The 27,232-nt window shown below is 43.6% G+C and overlaps 1 protein-coding gene across 1 annotated transcript in view; it reads left to right on the top strand.

Moving 5' to 3' along the window:
- The first annotated feature begins 4,483 nt into the window (after positions 1-4,483).
- LOC133023801 (trinucleotide repeat-containing gene 6C protein-like) overlaps positions 4,484-27,232 on the top strand; it is a 35,786-nt gene continuing 13,037 nt past the window's right edge. Inside the window, exons 1-4 of the mRNA XM_061090871.1 lie at positions 4,484-4,546; positions 10,016-10,118; positions 10,925-10,946; positions 20,506-20,862. Of these exons, the coding sequence (XP_060946854.1) occupies positions 10,056-10,118; positions 10,925-10,946; positions 20,506-20,862 (442 nt within the window). The 5' untranslated portion in view covers positions 4,484-4,546; positions 10,016-10,055. The remainder of the gene's footprint in view (positions 4,547-10,015; positions 10,119-10,924; positions 10,947-20,505; positions 20,863-27,232) is intronic.

Raw genomic sequence — 27,232 nt, 5'->3', positions numbered from 1 at the left:
TGTGTGTGTGTGTGTGTGTGTGTGTGTGTGTGTGCGTGTGTGTGCTTAACTGAGTATAATTAAGAAGACGTTACACTGATGACAAGAGGAAGGACAGACTCAACCTACTGTTAGAGAATGATAAATGATCTTATAGATATGACACAAACTGAGAATCAGACATGAGACAGGAGGCAAACAAAATACATTGAGACTGCAAATTATTGTTTGCTGGAGCTTAATTGTTCAATTGAATCATTTGAATCCATAAAGGAACACAATTATGTTTATGCATCCCATAAATCTGATTAGCGCAGAGTGCCGCTCTGCAAAGGCTTGGCAGTCGGCTGATGCCCACCCACACAGCTCACGTCTGATTAGCTGCGAAGCACTGTCACTTATCTCTCTTTCTATTACCACACAAGTTATGAAATGAAGTGTGATGATGTATCGCTCAAACTAATTGTGCAGTCTTTTCTTATTTAGAAAGCAAACATCAGTGGCAGAAATGCTGAAATAACAGCCGAGCCGAAAGAGAGACTTTCAAACTGTGCACGGCCCAATTTGTCATGCTTGTCTGGACAAAATCGCATCAGACCCATACTTACTTTGAATTAATCTAAATAAATAAATATAATACTGCAATGTGAACATATGCAGTCTCTTGTTCTAACCCTAAACCGATTATAAGCTAATGTTGGATGGTTGGATCTGTAACAGTGGATCGGATTTCATAAAGTTGTCATTTATTTTCAGTGCAAAATCATTGTAGCAGCAATTTCTAGTTAACTGCTACTGGTGGCTGAGTTCGGTTTGATCCTGACGTGTGCATAAAATATGAGGAGTAGAGGTTTGTCCAGTTGGTCCCTTTGACCATTTATTGTAGAAAAGATGGTTTAGAATTTGCTTGAAACAAACTAAAATACATTAAACTAAAGAGTCTCTCGTAGAGCACATCGAACGTCCCAAAACACGGTCAAAAAAGTGTTGCCTTGCTCAGGCACGACCAGATGCCCTTGTGACTGGCTCCTTAAGCCTTTCCCCTTGGCTCCACCCTCCGCCTCTCAGGTTCAGTTCAGGTGTCCTTTAGGTGGGGTAAAAACACCTAGGGACACAGTGTCACTCACACACACACCAACACACACACACACATGCATGGCTAATAAAGAAAGATAACATAAAGGTTAATATGGCTCTTACAATCATCATCTGTAACATATAATTATATCTGTCAAATACATGTAATATGGTATAAAATAGCTTTAAATAGCAAAAAGTTAAGTAAAGAGATACTTGAAATTTACAACTGCTTGAGTAAATGGATATGGTCAGAATCCACCACCAATGATATTTAACATATATCCTATAAATGAGCTTTGCTTTTGCACATATTCTATTTTCAACAAGTTTGTGATCACTTAGTTGCGGATACATATGAATAAAGTTTCCAGCAATTTTATCATCCAATCTTTGAAATTAATAATTGAACAATTACTTAAATTAAATATTAAACAGAACATTTGACAAATATTAAAATGCAGTCCTTGTTAAATATTCAGTAAGAAAATGACAATGATCCTGCAGGTTCTGTCCTACAACGTACTGATGCCACAAAGGACCAAATCACATTCCTACCAGGTCTTTAATATAAAGTCTCTCTCTCTCTCTCTCTCTCTCTCTCATTTAATTCCTCTCATACTCATTGACTGGCCGTGCGCACCAATCAATGCTGCTAACGTTCTCAGTGGGGACCAAAGTTTTTCTTGTGTGGATCCCAGTCACCCACTGTCTTCCACACAGAGGCTTTATTTAACTCACTGCAAGGAGTGCATGTCGAAATATTTGCATCGGGTTTATTTAGTAATTTGGGTAAAAGACAAATGTCAAACTACTTTTTTGTATGTCTATTTTTTGCAAACCTGTCAATCATATCTGACTAACGGTTACCATGCTGCCAAATATCCATCTCACTAATCTACATTTACTGTATATCCTAGCTCACTGACATTTACCTCCAGTTATCATTACTCCATCCAGGTGCCTGTCAAAAACACATTCTCTGGGATTGGAGCATCTACACAGTGCTCATGTACAAACACACACGCACACACAAAGTTCGAAAAGGACTCAGGCAATAGATTATTTATATCTCCTGGAAGATTCATCACCATGGTGCGTGATTAGTGTCTCCCCTCCCCTCCTCTGTACGCACTTGTCTCCGCTCTCACTCCATCATCTTGTAGGCTGAATAATTGTGTTTTGCCACCATCACTTTAATGCACACTTCTGCAATTATCCAGATGTCGGGGGGGGGGGGATACCGTAAAATACATGTGCTGGCGACACCAGGTTCAGACGGGTCCGTAATTGCGAGCACACGGTGGTGATCATCCTGTTTCGTAATCAGATTCATAGTTATTTCTTGTGGGCATTCACCGTTTGATGTTTCTCCCGGATTCATTTCCTTATCAGACGCCACTGGAGACTCATTTACAGTGGACTCATTGGCTCTTAATGAGATGCAGACAAGGGTAGTTATTCAGCTATCCGGCTCATTGAGTGGTGACATATTGGCCTGGAAAGTGCTCCAGTCATATTTATTTCTCCTCGATTCTGTGGCGGGTATAAGGTTTCCGATGGGAATTTCGACAGGGTTTATCACATGGAGTATATATAAAGACGGTGGCCCTGAGGGTCCAAACACAACAACACAAAGACATTTCACACAAGCACAATGACCACTGAGAATAAACAACAACACATCTGATTAGAGAAAACGTGGGATAGCACTTCTTGTTTGTGTCTGGAAAGAACCTAACTCCCTGGTGACTGGAGTTAAACATCATATTCTGTTTCTGCTGTGTACGAATCTTTGCAGTGACCTGGTGCAAAGTTTAAACTGGGATGAAAGAGATGGAAATCATGAGGTGATATTTTGGGACATATGAGGTCATTCTCAATATGATTTTAGCATTGTGTCAGAGAAAATTGTGAATGTCCTCCTTATGGTTGGACTAAACAAAGTGTGAAAGCCACTTAACACAATTTCTAAGCTTAATTTGAAAGAACTATATTCATTTGTGTGTTACCAATTCAAGTTTTAATTCCTATTTCGGTGTAATAACTGTTTCCTATTGTTTGCAATCAATAATCACCTTATAGCTGTGTTTGCAAAGGTGCTTTATTAATATATAAAGTTTATCATTTAAGTTGTGGCACCAGTGGAATCATTTGAGAATGTTACATACATTACAATGGAAGTCAAAAAATGTCCCTAACGTTGGAAAAGCAGGTGTTCTCTGGATATTATCAGAGGAAATATTCAAGGCCTTTAGAAGAGGGATGGTAAATTAAGATATGTTGAGTTTAGATATGATAAGTTAAGATAAGATGTACCTTTATTGTTTATTTATTGTTCATCCGTAGAGGAAATTATCAAATGACACAGCAGCCCAAAGAAGAAGCAGCGTGGCTACAAGTAGCAGTAGGAGAAGATGCTTTTTGTTATTTCATCTGCAAAGATATGTTTAGACCCTCAAACTATTTTCAAGGGAACGCCAATGCACATCTTTGCACATCACATACTTAATATTTCAATTAATATTACAGTTTTATTCACGTTTGAATGTGCTTTTCATTGGTGGAAGCCGCAGTGACCCCCAGTGACCCCCACCTGTCTTGGACTTTTATTCCGCCCCCACACCCTTAAGATGTGTTAAATGAACAAATATTATATTATATATATTATACTGTATTACATTGCATATTGCAATTTGACACTGTTCATTGTTTAGCTTTTTGCATTGTGCATTTTACCTTTTACTTCACTTTTTATATCTTTTATATATTTTTCTATAGATATATTTGTCTAAATAAATGCTACCTTGTATTAATATTAGAAAAAGTGAGTAAATAAGAAGTAAATAGTGAGTAAATATATATTGTTTTATTATTATTATTATTATTGTTTTTCTTATGTGTGGTGTATTTATTGTGTTTTTATGTTTCTATGTTCATTGTATGCACCGATAACCAGAGAAAATTCCTATTTGGCAATAAATACTTTCTGATTCTGATTCTGAGATCAGGCAATTAATATAAAAATACTAAGTGGACTGGTTTATTCTAAGGAGCTGAATTAAATGCATTTTAAAACTTAGACTCCCTACGTTGCTCTGTCGCTACGTATTTAACGTAAAGGATGGGGGGTGGGGGAGTATGTGATGAGAGGGGCAGTGATGGAGGGTCTGCAGTTGTCATGGAAACGCCGGGTGAGGAGGAGGGGGGTTAATGGTGGTGGGGAGGAGGAAGAAGAGGAGGAGGAGGGGGAGAGGAGAGGGGGGGACAGTTTGTTTTGTTATTGACGGTCACGTGGCAGGGTGAATCCCCGCCCCCCTCCCTCCCTCCCTCCCTCCCTCCCTCCCTCCCTCCCTCCCTCCCTCCTCCTCCTCCTCCCATAACCACGGATTCAAGCGACGCGAGCTCCCTGCTCCGGTCAGAAACTACAAAATGGCTGCAGAGGCTCCGCCGCCGCCGCCGCCGCCGAGGTCCCGCTGAACGCCCCACGGTAGGAGAGACCCCCCGGGCCGGGTTGTTCTGTGCGGGGGTCGAGGGTCCTGCTCGACGGCTTCGCTGCTCCGCGCTGCGTGGAGAGATACGCAAGGGGGTGTGTGGGGGGGAGGGAGTGTTTGGGGGGGGGAGTTGTTTTGAAAAGAGGCTAAGAAAAAAAAAAATGGCAGCTGGGAGAAGGAGAGCAGGAGAAGGTCCCCGGCTCGGCCCGCTGTGACGTCCCCGGGCTGCAGGGGCTTGTTGCCGGGCACGGTTGTGTTCAGACGACCTTAGCACGGGTGGTTGTTGTTGTTGTTGATTTGACGCTGGTCAGGCTAACTCGAACTAACCCTGCAGCACGAGCGAGTCAAGGGCAACCCGGGCTGGGTCACAGGGGGGGGGGGGCACAGCTCCGGTCCAGACGCTGCTTGCACCGGACCCACCGTGCACCTCCACCCGGGGAACACCTCGCCTCGCCCGGCCGAGCTCCCCCGGCCTCTCCCGCTGCCTCCACGGAGGATACCTGCAGCTTTCTGCATCGGTGCTCATCCCAGGGAGACACTCACTGACACTGGCTCGTTGTCTGTGGTCCTGGCTTTAAAAGATTGTTATTGTTTTTTATGCATTAAGTATAAAATGGTGAGTTTAGAGACGTGTCATCACCGGGGGCTGGATGTGGAAGCTGCACCACCAGGGCTGCTCGGGGTTCGATCCAGAGTCATGTGGTCGAGCTGCATCTCGTCAGCTGTGCAAACCCTGATCCCAACATCCAAGGCTTGTGTTTTAAAGTTTGAGTCAATTCTGAACTTGTTTGTTATTTGTTGTGTAGTTTCAGTTTTTCAAATTCCCAGGTTTTTTACTATTATTTACCTCTTGGTGCTGGACAGAATGTAGTGTTTTTTCTGAAATTGTAATCCAGGTAATGTGTGTATGCGCGTTCTCATGTTTATTGTGTAGTTTTCTTTTGTGCCATACATCAACAGAAGATAAACTCCTGCATTGTTGGACAATAAAGTATTAAATTCCGAAACCCGAGTCATAAAGACGCTGATATCCCACAGCATTAAAAGCCCATTACCTGCTGTAATGTTTATAGTGAGTCAGGCTCCTGTTGCAGCTCCACATCCTGCAGTGGCATGCACTCTTCATGCAGGGGGTGTGTGTGTGTGTGTGTGTGTGTGTGTGTGTGTTTGTGTGCAGACTGGGATTGCCTGTGTGCATGCATGTAGAGAGAGGGCAGGCTGACGTCAGCGGTAAGGCCTGCTGGTCTTACTGATGTGTTAGAGAGTCCCTAATTTGGGTCCGGGCCTGGCAAGGGATGAAGCGGTGGTGGCGGTAAAGGGAAGGGGGGTTGGGGGTGGTGGGGGGGTATTTTCTGTCCCTGCCAGGTCAGAGGCCCCAGTCAGCACCCAAGCCTCTGAAAGAAGCAGTGTGTAAAGAGGCGCCAAAGGGGGCTTGATAACAAAAACAGGCCACTAAATACTGTGATTACTATACAGCTTATAGGTCATAGCCCTTCTCTCAGTTTAAAAACTCTCAATGGCCTTTTACTTGCTGCTGGACCGGAGGACCGAGGGGCGCTCTGCCAGGTTGTGTCATCTGGTTTGGCGGCTGGTTTTGGTTTCGATGATCAGACGCCTTGGTGGAGCTCTCAGTGGAAACGATGAGCTTGCATTCTGCGAGAGCGATTTATCGTGGTCGAAGAAACGTTTCTGTCGTTTCAATTTTTTTTTAAATAGAAGCTGTTAGAATGCTCGCTCAATTTCTGTGAATACTGCAAAGGTAGAGCAGATTTGTAGAGGTTACTCCTTCATGGCTTTTCGTGGTGCTCCTTTCATATTCAGTATTAAAGGAAGTCCCGTCTGTTTAATAGATGCTACTCTAAAACATGTTCTTAATCGTCCTTTGCAGAAATTAAAAAACATGAGCTCTCTTACAGGCTCGTACTGGATTCGCATACAAATATGAAAATGGTGACAACGCGACGTGATTGTACTTGAATAATACATTTCTTTGGTTAATCGTTTGTTTGTGAGTTTTTTTTGTCTCTTGGTCCAATAAATGGTCAAGCAGGCTTGTGAAAGTGTTCCCACTACATTTGGCGCAGACAACTGGGATTGGAGGCAGCACCCTTGGAGTGCAGCCATACAAGTTATTTTCGGGCCAGTTTCCGAACACTAGGAGTGCGGCGTGAGTTTTCTTTTTTTCGTTGTCGTTAGCCCGGGTCAGAAAGCATTAACATGACCACACTGAGAATAGCCTCAAGTACTTAAGAGACTGCAATCCTCTTTGCAGAGCACAAGGACTTTGCCAGTGCTTACCCAGCAGTTTTTAAACCTTCACACACATTGTGAGGTGGCAGTGACTGCTTGGTCTTTTGCTTTTTGTACAAAGCGACAAATCGGATGTTTTTACAGAGTTAGCATAAAAGCTGTGTCGCCCCTAACGTGGGCTGATCATCCTGCTGTGGCTGCTAGCAAGCGATCTCCCAAAGGCTCACCGGGCTCTTGTTTGGCTTGCGATGGCATTCCTGGCTATGTGCCCAGCGACGGCCGTCTACCACCCCTTCCCCCATCGCCCACACAAACACACAAACCAGCCCCATCAGTTGTAGCACCCTCATCCTCCGTGCTTCATTCAGGGATAGTCTGGCATTTACAGCATTGGCTGTGACAGTTCCCCTCTTCCTCTCCTTCTCCATGCGGTTCTCGACCAGCTTTATGCCGGTTGTCATTCTTCTGTCTTTGGGCTCTCCCCAGTTTTTGTGTCCTTTTTTGTTTTGATTTGTGTAGTGAGTGTCTGGTTTTGAGACGGACACCAGGCTCTAATCCTGTTGTTCTGACAGGACGGTTTAATTCCACAACACAGCCGAGGTCATTGGCCCGTGTATTTCATGTCGACACTCACCCTGCCTCACTCCAACAAACGGCTGCTCACGATGTAGCTTAGCCCGCTACTACGAGAATATGTAAATAAAAAACTATAATATTGGTGTAGCTTCTCTGGCTGATTCATCAATTTACAGACTGTTTTATTATTGTGAAGGATTCATTTATATCTGAAAGCAAGGCCCTTAGAATTGTTTTTATTTTAAAAGCATCTTTAGTGATCAATGGTGGAGTCTGTATCTTTAAATAGTAGTTTAAAGTTATGTGTTCTTCCTATCCATATAGCACCATTATACTACCAGAGGTGAAACAGCAAGTGGGCAGGAGGTTCCATTTCTGGGTCCTCACCATAAGTTAGCACTTAGAGCCCATGGGACACACATCTGTCCAAGCCAGGCACATGTTTAGAAATGAAACAGCAGCTTTCATTGAGGGAGACTCTCTCTTTCCAGCTCAGGGACCAAATGTTTCTTAAACTGAAATCATTTTGACGCGTTTCTCAGCACACGCTCTCCTCGTCTGGGTCGGAGGCCAACAGCAGCTCATATTAACTGGAGCATCCCTCTCATCTTCTGATCCTTCATAACACAAGCCCAATGATTCCTTTGAAAGGAGCAGCACCAGATATATTTAGAGCTGCAGCTGCACAGGAAGGCTCCTACCAGCCCGCAGGAGGTAAAAATCAGTCTATAGGTGAATAGTGGCGAGACGTTTGTGTGTCAAAGCGAATTTGGAATACAGTCTCAATTTATCTTAAAGCTCCTCTTGATCCCAGCTCCTCTGAGCCATCAGGCCTGTCGTGCTGCAACATTCACCTTTCAGCCCGCACAGACTTGGAAGTGTGCGAGTGAGGGATATTGTCTAGAAATGTAGTTAGTTATTTACTTTTGAACCTTACTGATAATATTTTAAATTAAAAAAAACACATGACACAGGTTGTGTTTTGTTTGTTTGTTTGTTTACTCAGATTACATAACTTAAAATGATTTCTTCTGACCATTTTGCAAGTGGGTGTGATGCTGACATGAGTCATGTAGACATAATCGGTGTCTTCACATGTGATAGCAGCATAAAAGATGATGTAAAGAACAGACAATGGGGGCGGGGGTCTGATGTTTGAGGCCAATGGGCGGCTTTGTCATGGTGACCTTATATGTCACCTGTTTGTTAGCCACACAGTCTAAGGGCAGAGGTGAACATGGCTTTTTTGGCGACTGTGGCAGAAGCTTCTGTCATCAATTTTAACAAAGCATTGCTGCACACTTTGCAAACTGAGTTTGGAAAAATCTACTCTCAAATGTTCAACCAGTCACTACCAGTTAATGACAATAACTGCTAGTTGTGCAAGTAGTTTGGGAATGTTCCTGGACAGTTTTGGTTAACATTTGGCATTGAGATCAAGTAAAAGCAGCCGGGACAGGTAAAAAGGACACTGTCAGTAATAGTTTTGAGCCAAAGAACTGACTAAAGCTCTTAACTGTAAGCTAAGATTTGTATTTTAACGTGTAGCGCTTCTACAAGTTTTCCTTTTCTTTCGGTTTTCCAATTCCATCCTTGAACCTCCACAACCAAACTGATTGCTTAAGGGCACAGTCTGTCTCCACCTGACTGCTCACCAGGGCCTCAGGGAGCGCTTGTTGCCAGGCAATGGCACACACCTCTGTAGCCTGCAGCATTCAAGGCTTGGAAGTAGAAAAAGGCTGATGGTTTTATGGGCAATTTTTAAAGGAACTATTCCGTTGTATGTAATTTTTCTTCCAGACTAGCTCGTCTGTGTGGAGTCCTTAAAAACTTAGTAACTAGTTCTAATTTTTAAATCTGTTTTTTTCTCTGTAAAGGGTTATTTATAAAGACTAAATCTGACCTCTCAGCACTTGCAAGGGAAACAAAGGGGTATTATCTGTGTCTGTTGTGAACATCTTTCCTCTCATGACAGGGAAGTGGAGGTGTAGGTGCAGAGTTCAACTGGACTAAACGATGTACTGATTAGAATTTGGTGATCAAAGGTCAAGACCACTGTGACCTCACAAATGTCTCATGGGATAAAATGATAAAGTAATGACGTTTCTATCCAATTGGCCTTTACTGGCCGATATTCAACGCTATGAGAAGGGGACTTGACCAGATTTCCTGCTGCTTGACCAGTTGGCAGAGGCAAACAACCAGGAGGCAGTTGTTTTTGTAGTCTGCTCCCTGATTAGTTGTGTTGGGATCTGTTGCACTGGCCGGGGGTGGAGACTTAAGAATGGGGGCCCCGTCTCATTGGTCACATCTAAACCTACAAGGCCTCCTTAATGGTTTCCAGAACCAACCCCAAACACCACCAAACTAAAGCACGTGTGTGCAGACACAGGGTTCAAGGCATTACACTTAGTCAAGAAATGTGCAGCTTGGGAGTCAAGTGCAAAACAAACCCACATTCTTCTCTCTGCTGGTTGTAATACTGCTACGCGTGTGACCTTGTGTAGCGGCCACTGACAACACAGACTACTACAACAACAGAAATTGCATCACCTGATGAGACATAGTATCTTTCTCATTTGCTGGTGTTTGGTTATAATAACGATGTCCATCTCTTTCTCTCTCTCTTGGTATTTAAGCTGTGAGAAGAAGCAAAACTCACCAGAAGAGAACCATTTGATGGAAGATAAGAAAAAGAAAAAGCACGAAGAGAAGAAAAAGAAAGAAGCCGCTCAGAAAAAGGTAAGCCTGTGGCCTCTCTTGACAAACTCACTCACCTTTGATTTTGTCTGATATCATAATTCCAGTGCTGTCCTAATTCTGGCCAACATCCCAGTGGCTCCAGTCCTGGAAGATGCAGCATGCTCAAACACACATGAATGACAGACCGATAGATAGGGAGGGCACAGAGACAAATGGGGTTGTCAGAGTGAATATCTAAAAGTAATAATGATCTATCTAAAACGTGGCTCTCATGCTCCCACTCACTTCTTACCTGTTCCCACCTCTCATCTCCACTTCCTGTATTCGTTGTTTTGTTTTAAAAGCACATTGCAGAGATGTGTAGTCACATGCACATTGAGCCCATGCATTACGTCATCCTTATCCTCATCATTACCCTGTGTGCTCCCAATTCCACTGCTCCTCTTCACTGTTTCCTTCCGTGTGTCTGGTTTCCTTGTTGGCTTAACGGGTTGGCCTGCTGCCCTAAGTAGTCTGTATCCCTGAAACCTTTTTGTCAGTGCTGCCAAAATATAGGTTGTGTATCTTGTAAGAGGAACATTTGTATTATCTATTTTCTGTAGGTACAAGCCAAATGAACCCTTTTATCCCACCGAGCATTATGAATGAACATGAACCTCTTAGCATTTCAACAGATGAGCAAAACCAGCCCCTAAAACTGTTTTCCTGACTGGTCGTGCAGGTTGAAAGAAAGCGTTGATCGCGATTTCCCACAGTTTTCACGTATACGTGGGAAAATATGCTTATTGTGTCATCTTAAGTTTTTCTTTCTTTCTGTTGCTAATATATTTCTCTCTTCTTTTCAGGCCACAGAACAGATAACCAAAGGTGAGTTACTTATTAAGTTGTTTGTTTAAAGTATTTTGCATCATCATTTCTTCTAGTATGTTTATTTTGCCTGCAAGTGTAGATCTTCCTTTGTTTAGTGTGTTCATGCTAACACAAGGTTTATCTGCGCAGGCAAAGGTTTGTCTATCTTTTCCATGAATTTAAAATATGAGGTTTTCAAACAGAGAGGCTGATTTTCTACAGGATTACTTTTCTTCCACCGAGACTCAATTTACCCACCGTTCACCGCTGTGCAGTGTCTATGTGAGGCATACAAACATCTTCAACTGAATGCATTAGCAGCAGCCAGGTGGTCCATACTACATGAGCCAAGAAAGAGGCCAGGTGCCCATACAAGACTAATAAGGAGCATGGGGATTTTGCAGCTGCTCCTCAGGCCTCCCCATTGGCTCCTTGGGCATACCTGGGAGGAAAGAGGTGAGGAGGAATATCAGAGGAGAAGAGAACAAGAGGGAAAAACCCACCAAACAAACAACAGAGAGAGATTCAAGTAAACTGGACTAAAAAGTGATTTCTGTAGGAAAGAGTATGCTTAGTCTGCAGGTTTTAAACTCGTCCTCAGTGGCAGCTGCAAACCCACTCTCTGCATCTTGTCTCCCCCAAACCAATGCTCTTAACGACCAGAGAGCGGCAGATATGGACAGTAAGGAGCAGATCCCCTTGCTGCTTTCAGCAGGCAGATGGGAGTGGGAGGGTAGTGTCTTTCAAGGGGCAGTCAGGGCTGATCTGATTAGAACTTCTGGTGGGCATCAGCTTATTGGCCTTACAGCAGTTTATTGTCAGCAAAAGACTGGATGCCCATGTGAGAACACAGCAGGAAAAAGTCTTGGCAGTTCACAGCAAGTGAGTGGGTGTGTTGATGATCATTTATTAGAAAAAATACAAATATGTCAGGGAATATATCTCATGAAAAAGAGGAAATACATGTAAAAGAAGCAGATGAAGAGATTTGAGAGCTTTGTTGAAAAGGGTCGATGCCGCAGTTTGCTGCAAAGCGAAACGTTGGATTTTTCCGCCGCAGAATTTATACGTCATGACCTGCCCCCTGCATGCTCTATACAGGCGCCCCCCCCTCACCTTAATGTTCTGGCCATTTACTGTTTTTTATGGATGTTTCTTATACTCATAAGAATATTTTTGCCGACATTTTCCAGAGTTCTTGTCTGAAAACGACTTCAGTGGCGATGGTTAACGTTTGGGAAAGGGTGCTCGTGAGGGGACTATGTCAATGAATCGTCCCCACAGGGTAATGAAACAAACACTAGTGTGTTGTGTTTTGATTTTTTTTCTATCATTAAAAAGGAGGAGTAAGTCGTTCTCCTCTTGTGGCTGCGTACAACGGTGAATTCAAGGGTCAGCGCCTAGACCTCCCACTCTCTTCCTGAAAGATGAGTTAATGAGACTGTATGGTCACTGAGGTAGCCCCCCCTCCCCTCGGACCCCTTGTCTGAGTCACCCTTAGCCCCTCAGTGTTTGCTTCCCTAATGAATGTGTTGTGAATTAGCCATGTTAGCGTTCTCTTTGTCTCTTATCTACTTTGTGTTGTTTCGCTGCATCTGCAAATTGACCTATATACCACTCTTTCCTCCTCATCTGCAGACCAGGCTGTGATTTGCACAATTATTCTCTTGGCTGCGGCCCCTAACAGCGACGTGCCTTGACCTCAATTTACTGTGATCGTCACTCCCTTAAATGTCACAGTTGACTTTAGTGTATATATTTGTGTGCTGTGAACATGTGTGGTCAGTTTTCTATAGGCCTGTTCTTAACTGAAGAAAGAGGATAATTGATTTCTTCAACATATGAATGAGTCGACTTTGGGTAAAACCTGCTAGGTGGTTTAAAGATCTCAGCATATGTATGAATGTTATTATTATATCAATGAAGATACATTAGTTGCTCAGTCGGCATTAAAAAAAAGAAAACTGACCAAAAAATCCCCCTTTTGAGAAGATTTGTGATTAACTGACGAATCATCAGAGGCAGATTGTCTGGGATGCTAATGCAGGGTACACTGGGAACTAATTAGGAAAACAGTGCTAGCTGAATAAACAGGCATCCATACACTGGAGATCTCCAGGAAGACCTCGAGCACCATAGTAACACTACGCCACCTCCCGTCTTGCCTGATGGAGAATCCCACCCTGGGACCAACAGGAGGAATGAGCAGAGGAAATAGGTAGCAGCAGAAGGTGGGCTGTAAGGAAGAAGATGGGACAAGTTGCCGCAGTTACATTTATGCAAAGTTTAGGGGGGGGGGGCTGCTAAAACAGGGTGCCTTCACTCGATTTTAGAGAGCTGCATGGAGAAAGGCATGCGAGAGCAGAAGACAGAATGGACTCTAGTTTCCTGTTTGCCGGCACAGCTGCGGGGGCCTTTTTCTAGGATACTTCTTCTGGCTCATTTCTGTGTAACACACTCACTGTCACTCTCCCTGTCCCCTGATGCGACAGGCAAACATTAACAGCACATGTGCCACTGCAAACACACATATAGTTTTGCCTTAATCTCACAAATACTACACCGACCCCTCTGCCACACTAGCCCACACTGACATGGTTGTGATTCTTCATTCGCAAAAGCAGCTCATTCACTTCCAATTACAAAAATACCTGTGAGGGGGCTTTTACACCCAACATGTTTATATATTCAAACTTCGTGTGTTAGTGTCGTTTTTGTGGGCCGGAGTGAACATTGTTCAATGAACTCTGTTGCAGACCAAACAGCGGAGCAGAGAGAGGGGTGGGCTCACAAAATGATAGGGATGAGAGGGATTTTATATATGATCTTTAAAAGCTATATGTATCTACGGTATCAATCTGACTGTATTTGCACATATGGAAAGCATATCTGCAGTCAGGGTTTTTGTATGAAAATCATATTGCGTTAAATTAATTGTCATTAATAGTTTTTTAAGGTTGTGATGGATAATGTAAACATATTTTAATTTGTATGTATTGATGCAAATATATTACTTAAACTCCAAACTTATTAATGTCAGTGTCATTCGCTTGTTAATCAGAAATCAGTGTTCTGAAGAAGCGTCACGGAAAGGCTCCTAAGCTTTCTCCCACCTGTCAATGGAATTTTTATACATCCAATGAACCTTCTGTGTAGTGGAGATGCTGTCTGTCACCACTGTGTCACAGTCCAAGTCAACATCACAGTAAAGCCAGACCTTAATCTTTGTGTGTGATTGTGTGCTTGTATGTGTGTGTGTGTGTGTGTGTGTGTGTGTGTGTGACCAGTTGTAACTTCAAAACCTTGAATAGTCAGCTCCTATGTTGTAACACAGACCAACCCTCCTTAGGAAAGTACCCGATTACAGAGTCATAGTATTAAGCATCAGCCCCATCACAGTTACTGTGTCCCACACCAGAGGCCGTCTGCCATCGACAAGCTGCACTTGAGTTGATGTCTACGGGTTAATGAGCTATTGTGTTTCTGTTCACACCGTGCTTTTTTTATCCCTATCAAAAGACACGGGGGCAACGAACATGCACATCAAGGCGCACATTTACACAGTGCAATAAAAGATAACATTATAAAGTAGTGCTGCGGCAGTAATTTCATAACAGATTAATTTGCCGTTTCACATTCCCTTAATTACGCCCAGCGCTTTGTGTTGGAGAGTCATAAATTGTGGTTCGATCAGGGGGGAGTTTATACCAGTGAGCCTCTTGTCATCGCCACAGCCTCTTTTACATGTCGTATCCCAGTGAGCACAGTTTAAACGGATGCAGCAGCAGTGATGATTAACTACATTTTAAAGAGCAACAGAGGTAATGGCTTGATTATGCTGCTGTGGAGTGTCATGCACTATAAATTATGCATATGAGCCAATTGCCAGTTAATGTATAGATACTTGAATTATCTTTAACTCAACTCGGAAGAGGTAAGCAGGTCAGAAATGGGTGTCGTTTTATTAGCGGTAAATTGGGTGATAGCTAGGTTTGTGAAATGTCTCCAAATATATTTATTAACAGTGGTGTTTGTTGATGCCTCTTGCAGTTTCTGTGTGAAGTGAATGTTGGGCTCACGTTGACTTGTGTTGGTCCAGTGTGCGCTACTCAGACAGGCAGTGGAATCTGGTCTGGCTGCAGCTGTTGGCACAAAGGGCCAGGGACATGATAGTAATGAGTCCAGGGAAGCTTGTCTGTCTCAGAAACAGACCTATTAATAGACAAGACTTGACTTACAAGTGGACTAAACCCAGTGCTGTCAGACAGTAAATGCTTTTAAATAGCATTTTTTTATCTGTGTTATGTGTGAAGCAGCAAGGGAGGGTTTTCCCTCTTAACTACAGTGTCATATTTATTCACTTCTAATTAAGCCTCTCTTATGAGGTGCACTGCTCACATTTTAAAGCCCAGTGGAGGAAGGAGATGGAGGAGCCTGAAGACATGCCTCTTGATCTCGCTCACGTGTTCTCCTGCCGCCTCTCTTAATTAGACATTCTAGTAATTTCTCATATCTGAGTAGTTTACTTGGACAGTTTGGCAGTAACACCAGCAGTATGATACACTTAGAAGGGAGGTTTGAATACAAGTCTGTAACCTGCAGAATTTGGGATTGTGTCTTCCATTTAATATAAAAATACAATTATTTTGCCATTGTAAATTAAAAATGAATAGGGCGTTCCTGATGCACATTATCTGTAACCTCATCCAAATCAGGGATTTGTTTGCACCTGAATAGGCCAAATTAACAGCAATGTCTTTTAAAAGTCCGATGCCCATGATGATAAAAATAATGCTTATAATTAAATCTAGCTTTTATGTTTATCTTCAGAGCCTACTGCCCATCACCTGAAGTTATAATGATAAGTTTTAACAGCCTAGGACTACAGCCTTTGTGAGGTTTCTGCTGTGACTAACGTATTTCCTTCTATAAAACTAGTCCTTTATACTTAAATAATCACCAGTACTATAGAGTATGAAGCTGTGCTTCTCCTGCAAATATTTCAGAATAAAAGCTTTTTAAAAACAAATGAATGGATTCAGTATACAGAACCGCTTGAGAGCTTTTATTTTGAAACAGTTACAGGAAGTGTGGCAAACATTCATGTTTGGCTTTTAAAACTTAAGTCATTGGCAAAACAGCTGGGAGAAAAAAGTTAAGAAGCTGAAAGTGTAAGCAATGTAACTTAACGGATCTATGAAATTAGGAAACATTTACTAGCAGGTTCAACTAACTACCCAGCTCTGATTTTATGCATCCATCTCCAGGCAGCAAGTTTGACTAATTTATTGATGTAAAATTCTCTTTTGTGTTTAAAAAAAAACTTTATATATATTGTCCATCTCTATTGCAAAACAAAGTCCATCAGTCGCATTGAAAATATATAGAGTGGTAATCTAGCTCACGTGGGGCTGTTCTAGGGCCCAATATGTTTTCTTTCTTTTCATTCTTGTTTTAATTTTCTCTATTATTAAACTACTGATCTTCTTAATAGGGCTGACATTTCTAGCTGCGCCCCTGCCTGTGGGTCCTGAGTAGAAACTATCTGGGCACCTCCACTTATACAACTCGTACACAGAAGGATCCTTTATCTTCAAGGTCATGTGGCCTGTTTTTCAGCTTTTACCTGAGAGAGAGAGAGACTGTTGATGCTTTCCACTCAGTTTCCTCTCCCCCGCATACCCTCAACTCTCTGATATCGTTCCAGACAACCTCCCCCCCAACCTCTAGGTCTTAAACAGCCAGGCAGGCATGCTATCATCTTCTCTCTCTCAGAAAATTAAGACTCCTTTTAAAGTGGAAAATGGGATGTCTTCCTCTGCGTGAAGCGCACACAGCCCCGAAGCCACAGTCTGATGTGCATCTTTGATGAAGTGGGAATTCTCCGGTGCGCCCGCACAGCTGAGGATGGTGTTTTTGCAAATAGGCTGTCAGAGAGAGTGACTCTGATCTCTTTTTACTCTTTTACACTTTTTTCTGCAAAGCACTGCCATGTACGACTTAATGAGGCTTAATAAACCTCGCCAGTGCCAGAGGTAATTTCTTGTTTTTTTTACTCCTAATCCCCTTTCTGACCCAGAATCAATGTATGATATTCATCCTCAACATAATCGCATAAATATTAGACAGTTTGACTTTGATGCATCAGTCATTTTGTTGTTATTGGTATTGGCGTACAGGGTTACGGGTCTCTTGTAAGAGGAGGAATCTAAAATTGTGTGGAATACTGTGGGCAAAATAGTAGTCTAATTGTAAGCGGATTTAGACCAAAGCTGGTTTCAAACAGTGTGACTCGATCTTACAGTGGATCGCACAAGGGGGTGGAGACTGTCCTACACACACACACACACAGTCACATACACACACACACACAGTCACATACACACACACAGACACTCACACACACCATTCTCTTCATCCCTCACCCTCCCTGCTCTACCTCCTTCCTATCCTCTGGTACATTCAGCTCTCTCTTTCGCTCTCCCTCCCGCTCCCTCCTCGTCTCTTCCCTCTGATTGGCTGACGGAGGAGCCAGCCAGCTTCCCCCTTCCCCCAGCCCCGAGAAGAACCGACGTCACACATCAGAGAGTCCCAACTGTATAACGATCGCCTCCATAACTATTTTTATACATTGAGGCACAACCACAACAGTATTTTTAAATAGGGAATCACCTCTTAAAATCAGCGGGGAATTAATGACTGGGTGCGTCTTCCAGCCCTAAAACACTGATGACGAGTGAATAATAGTAGATCACAGTGAATGGGGGGAAAGTGAAAGCGTAGAGAACATAGGTGGGGATGGGTGAAGCACGAGAAGAGGGAGGAAGTGGAGCAGATGTAGAGAAATCTGACCAGACGCGAGCTCCAGCTCCAGAGTTTCCCCCCTGATTCCTGCAGTGAGACCCCTCAGACAGATACAGGTGAAGCTGTGCAGTCAGTGGTCGTAGCTCACACAGGCTGCAGCAGTGGGGGAATCCATTACTCAGAACGCTACATCCCCCACACACATACACACTTGTGACAGACATAAACATACACAGTAAAACTAGGCAGAGAAGCAGTCCGTTATGGGAGTGAACACGTCTGTCAGTATTTACAAGGCTGTGCGAGTGTATGTTCCACGACACCATCCTGTCCTCTCCCCTCAGTGTGGGCCTCAGCATTACATAACTCTTTGTTTTTCAGTGTGTCGGGCTGGCCGCAAGTTATTCATTGCTTCACTGCACACACTCGGGATGGCAGCCAATGGCGAAGCACTGCTCTTTATAACTCATTTAGGCCACACAAAGATTGTCTTCTTCTCGTGCTCGCTGCCTTTACAGTTTATTTTGTCTCTTCCTGCCTTGTTTATTTTTTTGTTTGACCAACGGGGAACTTAAAACACCATCTATGCTTAGGGCACATTATGTCCGATAAGCTGATGTTTGGGTTTGATATTGTACAGCATGTTTAGGTTTTAAACACGTTTTTTGCATCCTGCTTACATTCTAGTTTACCGGCTTATTCTATTATGTAATGAAATGTACTGAGGCGATTATCCAGTGTGCTTTGTGTCCCATAATGCACCCAGCAGTGGCTGTTTGACCCTGAGCTGATCATCTTGTTTGACTTAGTGGGGACCTCTGACCTCGCACTTCCACATTCAGCCACAGTATATTAGCCTCCTGAGGACTTCATGCTTCACAGCTTTGGCTTCCTCTTCTTTTCTTTTCATGGTTAACACGTTTACAGTTTTTCAAATAGGGCTATAATGATTAACTGTAAATCAATGTTTTTAGCCTCTTTTTTTTTTTAGGATGTATATATTCTTAGTGCTCTATATATTTTCTGGTTTTATTAGTTCTCTATGGTAGTAAAATGCATTTTGAGTTGTTTTTAAGACGGGAACATCCCAGAGACAACGCAGAGGATTGTATATCCTCTGCATATAGAAGCACTTATATATCCATAATTTGGATTCAACCTGAATGCCAAATGGCAACTTAATATTATTAAGGGGGTTATCTGCAACTACAAGCTTGAGGCTGCTTGCTCTTGTGTAAACCTGCAGACATGTAGGTGACACACGTGTGTTGTGTCGGGTCTCCCTGCTGAGGATGGTAATAACTCCAGGGTCAGCTAAGCCACCAGCTCGGCAGGATTGAATCAATACAGGTTAATTGAAACAATCATGACAGCAGATAGTATGAAATGACTGGGTGTAATGTGAGAGTGTCCCTTCGGCTTTGCAAAGCTTCAAATACATTTCAGGTCATTTTTCAGTCAGACCTACAACTTAAATGTTTTCACTTTCATCGCTTGGTTTTAGCAGCAGCTGTTTGTAACAGAGGAGTTCTAAAAACCCACTGTACACTACCTCTCTCTCATTAGACAGACACAGCGAACGACTAGCTGGTGAACATAGTACATCGCTTGAGCTTGGCTGCGTGGCGGAAATGTTACAAAAAAGATAACACAGAGAATCCAAGCCAAAAGTCCTCCAGGGGAAATTCATGGTCAGAGCCAAGGTGTGTTAAGTGAAAAAGCAAGAGGGACTATGTTGCCGAGGGTAACTAAATCATGTGGACATGAACACTTGGCTTCAGCAGCCTTACAAGCAGCTAATACAGCTTTGGTGGAGAACTGAGAAGTGATTATTTCAGGGGCCATAACCTACCACAAACCATGAATACCGTATGTTAATGGAGCAGAGCACTCATTACAGTACAGTCCTGACGGAAACAACAGCCCACAGCAGTGTATGTCCATGATCTGCTGCTTGAACTCTTCAACACTTCTAATCGGTGACCATGCACCGTGGCGGACATTGAGACCCGCGTTGTTTGGCCATCACTGGAAGCTGAAGGTTGACTCCAGAACAACCCTGAGATTATTACGGCCCTCATGTCCTCCAAAGAGCAGCCTTGTGTTCAGTCTGACCACTGCCTTGAATCCAAGGCTCAGCCAGGCAGGAGAGACGGTGAATCTGGTGCATTTATAGACTCCTCTCCTCGTTTGCCTTATTGTCCTCATCCAAAAATGACCCTGGTTTTCAAATGAAGCAGTGGTGGAAATGCTCAGCCACAGCAGCTTTACAGAGCAGAGTTCAGATCTACTGGTAATTGTGTGCATTTTTGCGAGGGCAACAATTAATACATCCTAGCTGCGCTCTTATATTTTTTATCATTTTCCTTTTTTTCAGTATTTATCATTTTTTTGAAATTTTATTTCTCTTTCATGAGAAACATGTTAAAATATCATTTTAACATGTTTCTTAAAATCAGCTCCCTATTGTTTGAATTTCCTTTTAACATGTTTACATTTTTTATCTATATGTGTATGCAATTGTTATTATTATGACTCAAATATAAAATATATTTCAAATACAATGAAAAATGCAACCAAACAACAATGTCTTTGACTTATGACTTATAATGATTAACTAGTCAATCAAATGCTTTTCCATTGTTGTGCGCTCAACAACTCTGCTTTTGCCTAATTCTCCTGTACCTCCACCCCCCCACCTCCCCATCCCCTGCATCTCTGCTCCCCCATTACCCCCCCCCCACCCCCCTTCACCATTCTCCAACTTCCACAGTGCCAGACTCTGCCAAGCTCGACCCCACCCCTCCTCTTCCCCCCATCAACCCCAGTGCCGCCCCGTCTGTAGCCCCAAGCAGTGGCAATGGCAAGCGCGCTCCCTCCGGAGGTCAGCCACAGACAGCACAGCAGCCCCAGACTCTGCTCCAGCAGCGCTACCCACCCAGAGAGGTGCCCCCCCGCTTCCGCCAGCAGGAGCACAAGCAGCTGTTGAAGAGGGGTCAGCCTCTGCCCTCTGGGAGCCTGCTTCTCACCACCTCAACACGTCCCAGCACTACTGAACCTGCAGCAGCAGCTGTACCTGCACACTCCTCTCCCTCCTGCTCCTCTTCCTCCACAGCCAGCCTGCCTACAGGTCAGCCTAGACACTCAGTTGGCAACTCACCATGTCTTATTCCAATTTCACTTGACTGACACCAACGTTGCTGCTCACACTGAACACAAGCACAGAACTCCTCTCAGGTTGTGTTGACAAACAGAGAAAAGCTTTTCGTGTAGTTTTACTCTGAATCGAAAGTAAAGAGAAACTCATATGGAGCGTTCGATGGTTGCAAGACGCAAACGGTATGGTTGGTTCTTCAGTGAATTTCAGTTTTATATCACAGCCGTCTTAAACTTTGCTTTGTTAACCCCAGCTTACTAAAATTGAACTGATCTTAAACAGCAGGCATGTGAAAGATCAGACTATGCAACTGTTCAGACTACAAAAAACAAAGATCTCACTTGATTTGGGAGTTATTTAGTCCGGTTCTGTAATGAAGTGTGGCTGACCAGTTAATTGTTTAATCAGGCTTAGCCACTATAGTGTCTACCTATAGCTTTAGGAAGCTCTTGCCTTGAGAAATTCTGACTACATAGCTGAAACACTGCCACACTACTGATGCTGAATTAGTTTTACATCATACATGCAAGAGGCCCTGGGAAAGAGAGACGTGATATAATCTGGCCTATCGGCACAGCCATCTTGTAGGTTTGTGAACGTAGACTGGATCTAGCGGGAGGACAAGATGTCACAATCTGTACGATTCACTTGACAAATAGATTGTGGACGTCTTAGAGATCGATCACAATATAAAATACTGTTCCTTTTTTATTGGCTTTGGTATTCCTGAATGACAGTTGCTATGCAGACTTTTGTCGTTGTTTGGCAGCGTGGTGGTAACAGCGTGGTATACCTGTAGAGCAACACAAAGGCACTTGTATCACAGGTGCTGCTGACTGTTGTTTGTTTTCACTTTGCCTCTTCCTGGCTGGGAATTCGAAATTGGGACAGAGGCGTACAGGGGTAGACGATGGAGAGTAAACACAGCTGGCTATCTCTGTATATGTGTTTTCTTTCCTGGAGCTCTGCATGTCTCAGTAAACTGGGTTCTCGTGTATTTCAAAGTGGTAAAGGTCGTTTCTTTCGTAATAAATTATTATTTGCTCTTTGATAATGATGATTACATTTTGCTAGGACACTTGGCACTTTTAATTGTCTGGGAAAGAAAACGGTTTTAGAAGTGTATGTTTGAGCATCATCCAACCCCTGTGATGCTTTCTGAATACATCTCTGTCTCCCTGGTGATGAGATGTTTATCCCGTCTTCGTCTTCTCCTCCTCCTCCTCCTTGTCCTCGTCATCCTCCTACTCTTCGTCAGGCTTTGCTGACCAGCTATACAGTGTTAACTGTTTTTTTGGAGGAGGAGCAATATGGAGCTAGCTCGTTGGCTGGGCGCCTCAGTGGGCCTGACCTGGCACTGATAGAAAGAGCGAGAGGGAAAGAAAGAAATGAAGAGAGAGCTTGCATGGCAGAGGTCCAGTGCTGTGGGCTGCAGTGACTCATGGCTTACGGTAAAAGCTGCTGCTTCTCTCCGCCCTTCTTTGGCAGGCCTGCTCTGCTTTGGTTTGCTTCCTGTGTGTCTCTGAGCTGACTGATTGCCTTATGACAGACAGACTGGAGGACCCTCAAGACTGAACGTCAAATAGGAGTCCAGTGGGAGGGCTTCATATACACCAATACAGATCTTGTTTGCTAAACATTCAACACAAGTCAGGAACCTCCCCCTCACAATTCTCCAGGGGTCACCTTCACCATCTACTGTCTCACAAACCTCTTAGCCTAGTTTCTGTTTTGTAAAGTATGCAGCAGTGTGTGACTTACCACACAATGAGAACACCACTGGTAATCCCACATTTATGGCTCTGTCCTTACAGTCTTGTCCTCTGATTTTATGTAGTCCTATAATGTGCTAGTGAAATCACTCAGGATTTATAATTACTCCCTTGTCCGTAAAGTAATGATCGAGGTTTTATGTGCCAGTGTGCATACTACAGCAGAGACAGACACTAACAAAAAACATCACAATGCAAACGGGCCTCGTCAAGTGAGAGAACAGTGTACCTAATGTGCTAATAGGTCGTCTCGTGGAGAATAGAGAGTGTGGACAGACTAAACTTGATTTGCTCTTTAAGCCTGCTGCTGACGATGCTGTTAAAGAGCCTTGGGAATCCCCTCAAAGAGGACTGGGACGTCTTGTGATGTGATTAAACATCAGCTCTCTGTTAACCACAAATGTTCGGCACTCGATCTCTCCTTCTATCTCGCTCCACCCGCTCTGTGCCTCTGCTCCTCTCGCTCTGTGCCTCTGCTCCTCTGACTTTCTCTGCAGCGCTTGTTGTTCTGATGCTCATGTGTTCATCTCCTCCTCCTCCGCTATACCAACACCTCGGTTCACACATAACCCTCGCTGGCCCTAGGGTGCCTAGGTTTAGTCCGGCTGCACAAACTATATGTATGTCTGTCGATCTATCCATTATGAAAGCCGTCTCCCAATGTTACCTTTTGCTTGGCTAACAATCCATGTCCCAAGGCCCTTTCATGTGGAGGAGGCGTGAGAGAGCAAGCTATTTTAAGACTGGCATGTTGGAGAAAGCCCTTGACCTGGTTTATCCTTTAGAGGAGGAAGAGAAATAGGATACTCGCAGGCAAACATGACGGCCAGATGTCTCAGAAGTTTTTTTTCAAAAGCCATGTTTTGTCCCTCTGTTAGTCTTTTCCCCCTGAGAGAATAATAAGATGATAACATGAATGCATGAACAGCAAAGCAGCTGCACAGAAAGCATCCACACATGCATCCACAGTATTTGATGCATATATTTCTGCACTATCCCTATCATTCCCAGTTTCTGTCTGCATTGATATAACTCAACTTTCTGTGCCAATCAAGCGTATTGCCCAACAGCAGAGCACACTAACAATGCTAGCCATGCAAAGTAGCAGATAGGCGCCGTGCAGGCCCGCAGTGAGAAAGCCAAAAACACACATTTACCAACACAAAGTATCTCACACTGACGGGAGCACTTGTGGATGATTTGTTTTGGTCTGAGATGCAGGTACCAGTGCGACATCTAGTGGCAGTGATTGTCATATATAGCCTTAAAATGCAGAGGTGGCATATTCCTGGGAAATGGGGCTTGTGTGTGTATGGGCGCGTGCCTGTCACACACACAAGCATGTTCGTCTGGCTGGCAGCGTGCATTGTCAGCACTGTACCATCCAGTCTCTCTGCCCCTCAGGGACTTCATTAAGCCAGGATCAGTCCAGCTGAGGCACACACAACTCCCCCAGATTCCTTCTTTTCACATCCATCTCTGTCTGTCATTTTTCATATTTCGTCCTTGCCATCTTTGTGCACCATCACAACATGTTGTGCGTACATGTCCATTTTCTATGTAAAATGCTGGAAAGCAGCAGTGGGGGCCTTTCTACTCTCAGAGTTGTCAGGAAGTATTGTGTTTTTTTTTCTTTTTCAGTTTGCCAGCAGCGTGTTCCTTCCACAGAGGAGATGCAGTGTTGTCACTGTGCGTATTTTTACACATGAATGAGCAAGTGGCCATCTAGTAGTATGGTGTGACCTCACCGCTTGTCAGGTCCTCACAGTGGAGAGGCACAGGGGGCTGAGCCTGGTCCATAAAGGGACTCTGTTCTCTATCAAACATTGACTTATTGTGTTGTTGGGTGGGCGTTGGGATCATTTGTAAACAATACCAGCCCTGATCCAGGCGAATGCTGCTCTTTTTCCTTTCTTATTTTGCCATGCTCCCAAAACTCTTATTGACTTCCCAACACCCTTTATGTTTTTGACCAGATCACCTGGCCATCTGTGACAGATCCATATGAACCTGTTCATGTGATAACCTTGCCCTATGCCCTAAAAGCACCCATATTAAGAGATGGTCCTGCTGCTCATCATCACTGCATTTCTGGCCTGTAGTGACTTATAGAAACAGACATTGTGCATCACGTGCGATCTGATGGTGTGGGCTTACATTTATAAACATGTGCGAGAAAGTTGCCATCCGAGCACCAGAGGGGTTGAAGCTGGGTTTTGTGGGGTTTCTCTTGTTCTCTCTCGCCCGCCACTGCTGTTCATGATGTTTTCCATTGTGGGAGGCAGTGCTAATTGCGGATGGAGTGGTCTTGGATAAATATTTAATGACAGTTTTGAAAGGTTGAAAGATGCATGGACGGGGTGAGTTTGGAAGTACCCCTTTTGTTTTTGTTTTACCGTATGCCTCATGAGTGCATAATGAAAGTCTCCCGGCATTATCGTTTAGCTGTTAACCAAGCCCTCCCCACCCCATCTCTCCAACACTCCCGTCCCCTCCCCCAACTTGCCTTCTTTCAGTGCTTTACCAGAGAGAGAGAGAGAGAGAGAGAGGGAGAGAGAATATCTTCCGTCAGGATAGGAATAGGGCACGATATAAATAAAGGCAGAGGGAGGCAATAGATAGAAGAGGAGAAACCCAGCCAAAGCAGTGTTGGTGGGAGGGACAGAGCATAAGGGGTGAGGAAGGAGAGGGGGTGGGGGGGGGGGAGCGGGGGGTTGTCTCATGCCGTGCAAGAGCTGTGCAACTTCTTGGCAGCACTTCAGAAATGAGCCTCAGAAGCTTGGCGAGCCGAGCAGACATACTGAGACAAGGATGGCCGCTGCGTTGCACAAAACCTAGCTCTTAACAGGATGGTTGGGAGGCACCTCTCCACAGGTATTTCCCCCCCTCCTTTCTTTTTCTTTCTCCCCATTTCTCTCTTTCTTGTCTGGCTCTACTGCACTGTTTTGATGGCTTGTATTTACTCACTTTGCAAATGAGCGCTTTAAACACTGCAGCAAAAAGGGTAGTGCACGCATGCAGTGTTGACGTCTTGTGTCTTGTTTATTAATCTGAACGAGACATGCATGCTGTTGAAGCAGCGATGGTGGATTTACAGACGGTAGCTCGGAGCCTTTTTGGCACTATTTCAGGACTGAGAAAATGGCGGTCCTGCACTTCTCAGTGGAGTGACGCTACAGAACGACAGTGCTGTGTGTGTCAGAAACACAGTGCCCTCTTTCCCCCCCTGCTCTCACTGCCTCCTCTCTCTCTCTCTCTCTCTCTCTCTCTCTCTCTCTCACTCTGCTGTAGTTGCAAGCACTTAATAAAATATGGGATGGTATACAAATACTGTTACTTCCCTCTTACCGTCATGATACAGTCAGTCTATGAAAACAAATGCGGTATGCATGTGAAGGTATTTGTAAACAACAGCAGCTGCAGCACAATGGATGGTGGAAATGGGCGAATCTGGTGGGGCCAGTTGATCAGTGCCGCGATCATGATCTGCGGCTGGGCTTGCACTGTACCAAAACAATCCTTATGCACACTGGAACTTCAGGCAGCGTGAAGGAAACTCAAATTGCTGTCAGAGCAGTTGTATCAGCACAGGGAGGCTGACGTGTTTGTTAGGAGACTCGTTGCCTCAGGCGAGTGTAGAGTATTTGTGCTTCATGTCAAGCAGAGGTCATAACTGTAACAGTTAGCAGGTCAAAAGTTGAGGCTGACTTCTGCATGACCTTTGTCATTGATTGCATCCTCAAATCTGGCGTCTTTTTGGGGTGAACTATCTGGAAGATGCAATGTTTAACATTTAGAGTCTATCGTTGCATTTGTGGGATTTCATGATTTTGCGTGTGATACAATTTTCCATCTGGTTAATTTGTACGCTATTTTCTAAAAATACTCTTTAGTAATACTGTAACATTTATGTTCTATTTTCACTTTAGGTGTTCAATTTAATTTGTTACATTTCTCTAGAAAGAAACAAGCACAAACAGTTTGGCTAAAAGCTAATTCTCCGTTTGAATATTATCTACAGTGATGACTATAAAATAGCTTCATGGATGTTTTAAGGCTTCACAGTTGGATAATAGAAAAATCCAATGAGAATGTGACGAGTCCTCTAGATCACTCCATGACTGCTTTATTTCGGTGATATGCTTCAACAACACTGTTGTAGACTGCAAATATTATTTTAGTGGAAAGTGTTAAATGGTAAATATACTGCATTTATTATTTCAATTTATTATTTTAAATGACTAGACAAAGTGCTTTACATTATGAGGCATGTTCAGTCATTCACACACACAATCACCAGTTTTGGGGTTCTGTATCTTGCTAATGGACATTTTGTAATGGAGGAGCCAGGATGCACTAAAATACATAGATATTACATTTATTTGTAAAGGTTGCTATTTTAACACATGAGTCATTATCATCTCTGTTTTCACTCTCACTGTGAATGCTGTTTATTTTCATTATTAAAACATCTTCTAAATTCAGTGTATGCATAGACACCGCACTTGCTGTCATGGAATTCCAACGTTTCTTAGCATATTTGGTTGTGATGACGTACAGTACATAGCTCA

The sequence above is a fragment of the Limanda limanda genome, chromosome 17 (genome assembly GCF_963576545.1).
Source record: "Limanda limanda chromosome 17, fLimLim1.1, whole genome shotgun sequence".
Taxonomy (NCBI): domain Eukaryota; kingdom Metazoa; phylum Chordata; class Actinopteri; order Pleuronectiformes; family Pleuronectidae; genus Limanda; species Limanda limanda.
Note: the sequence above shows the minus strand (reverse complement) of the source record. Positions and strands in the feature narration are given on the sequence as shown.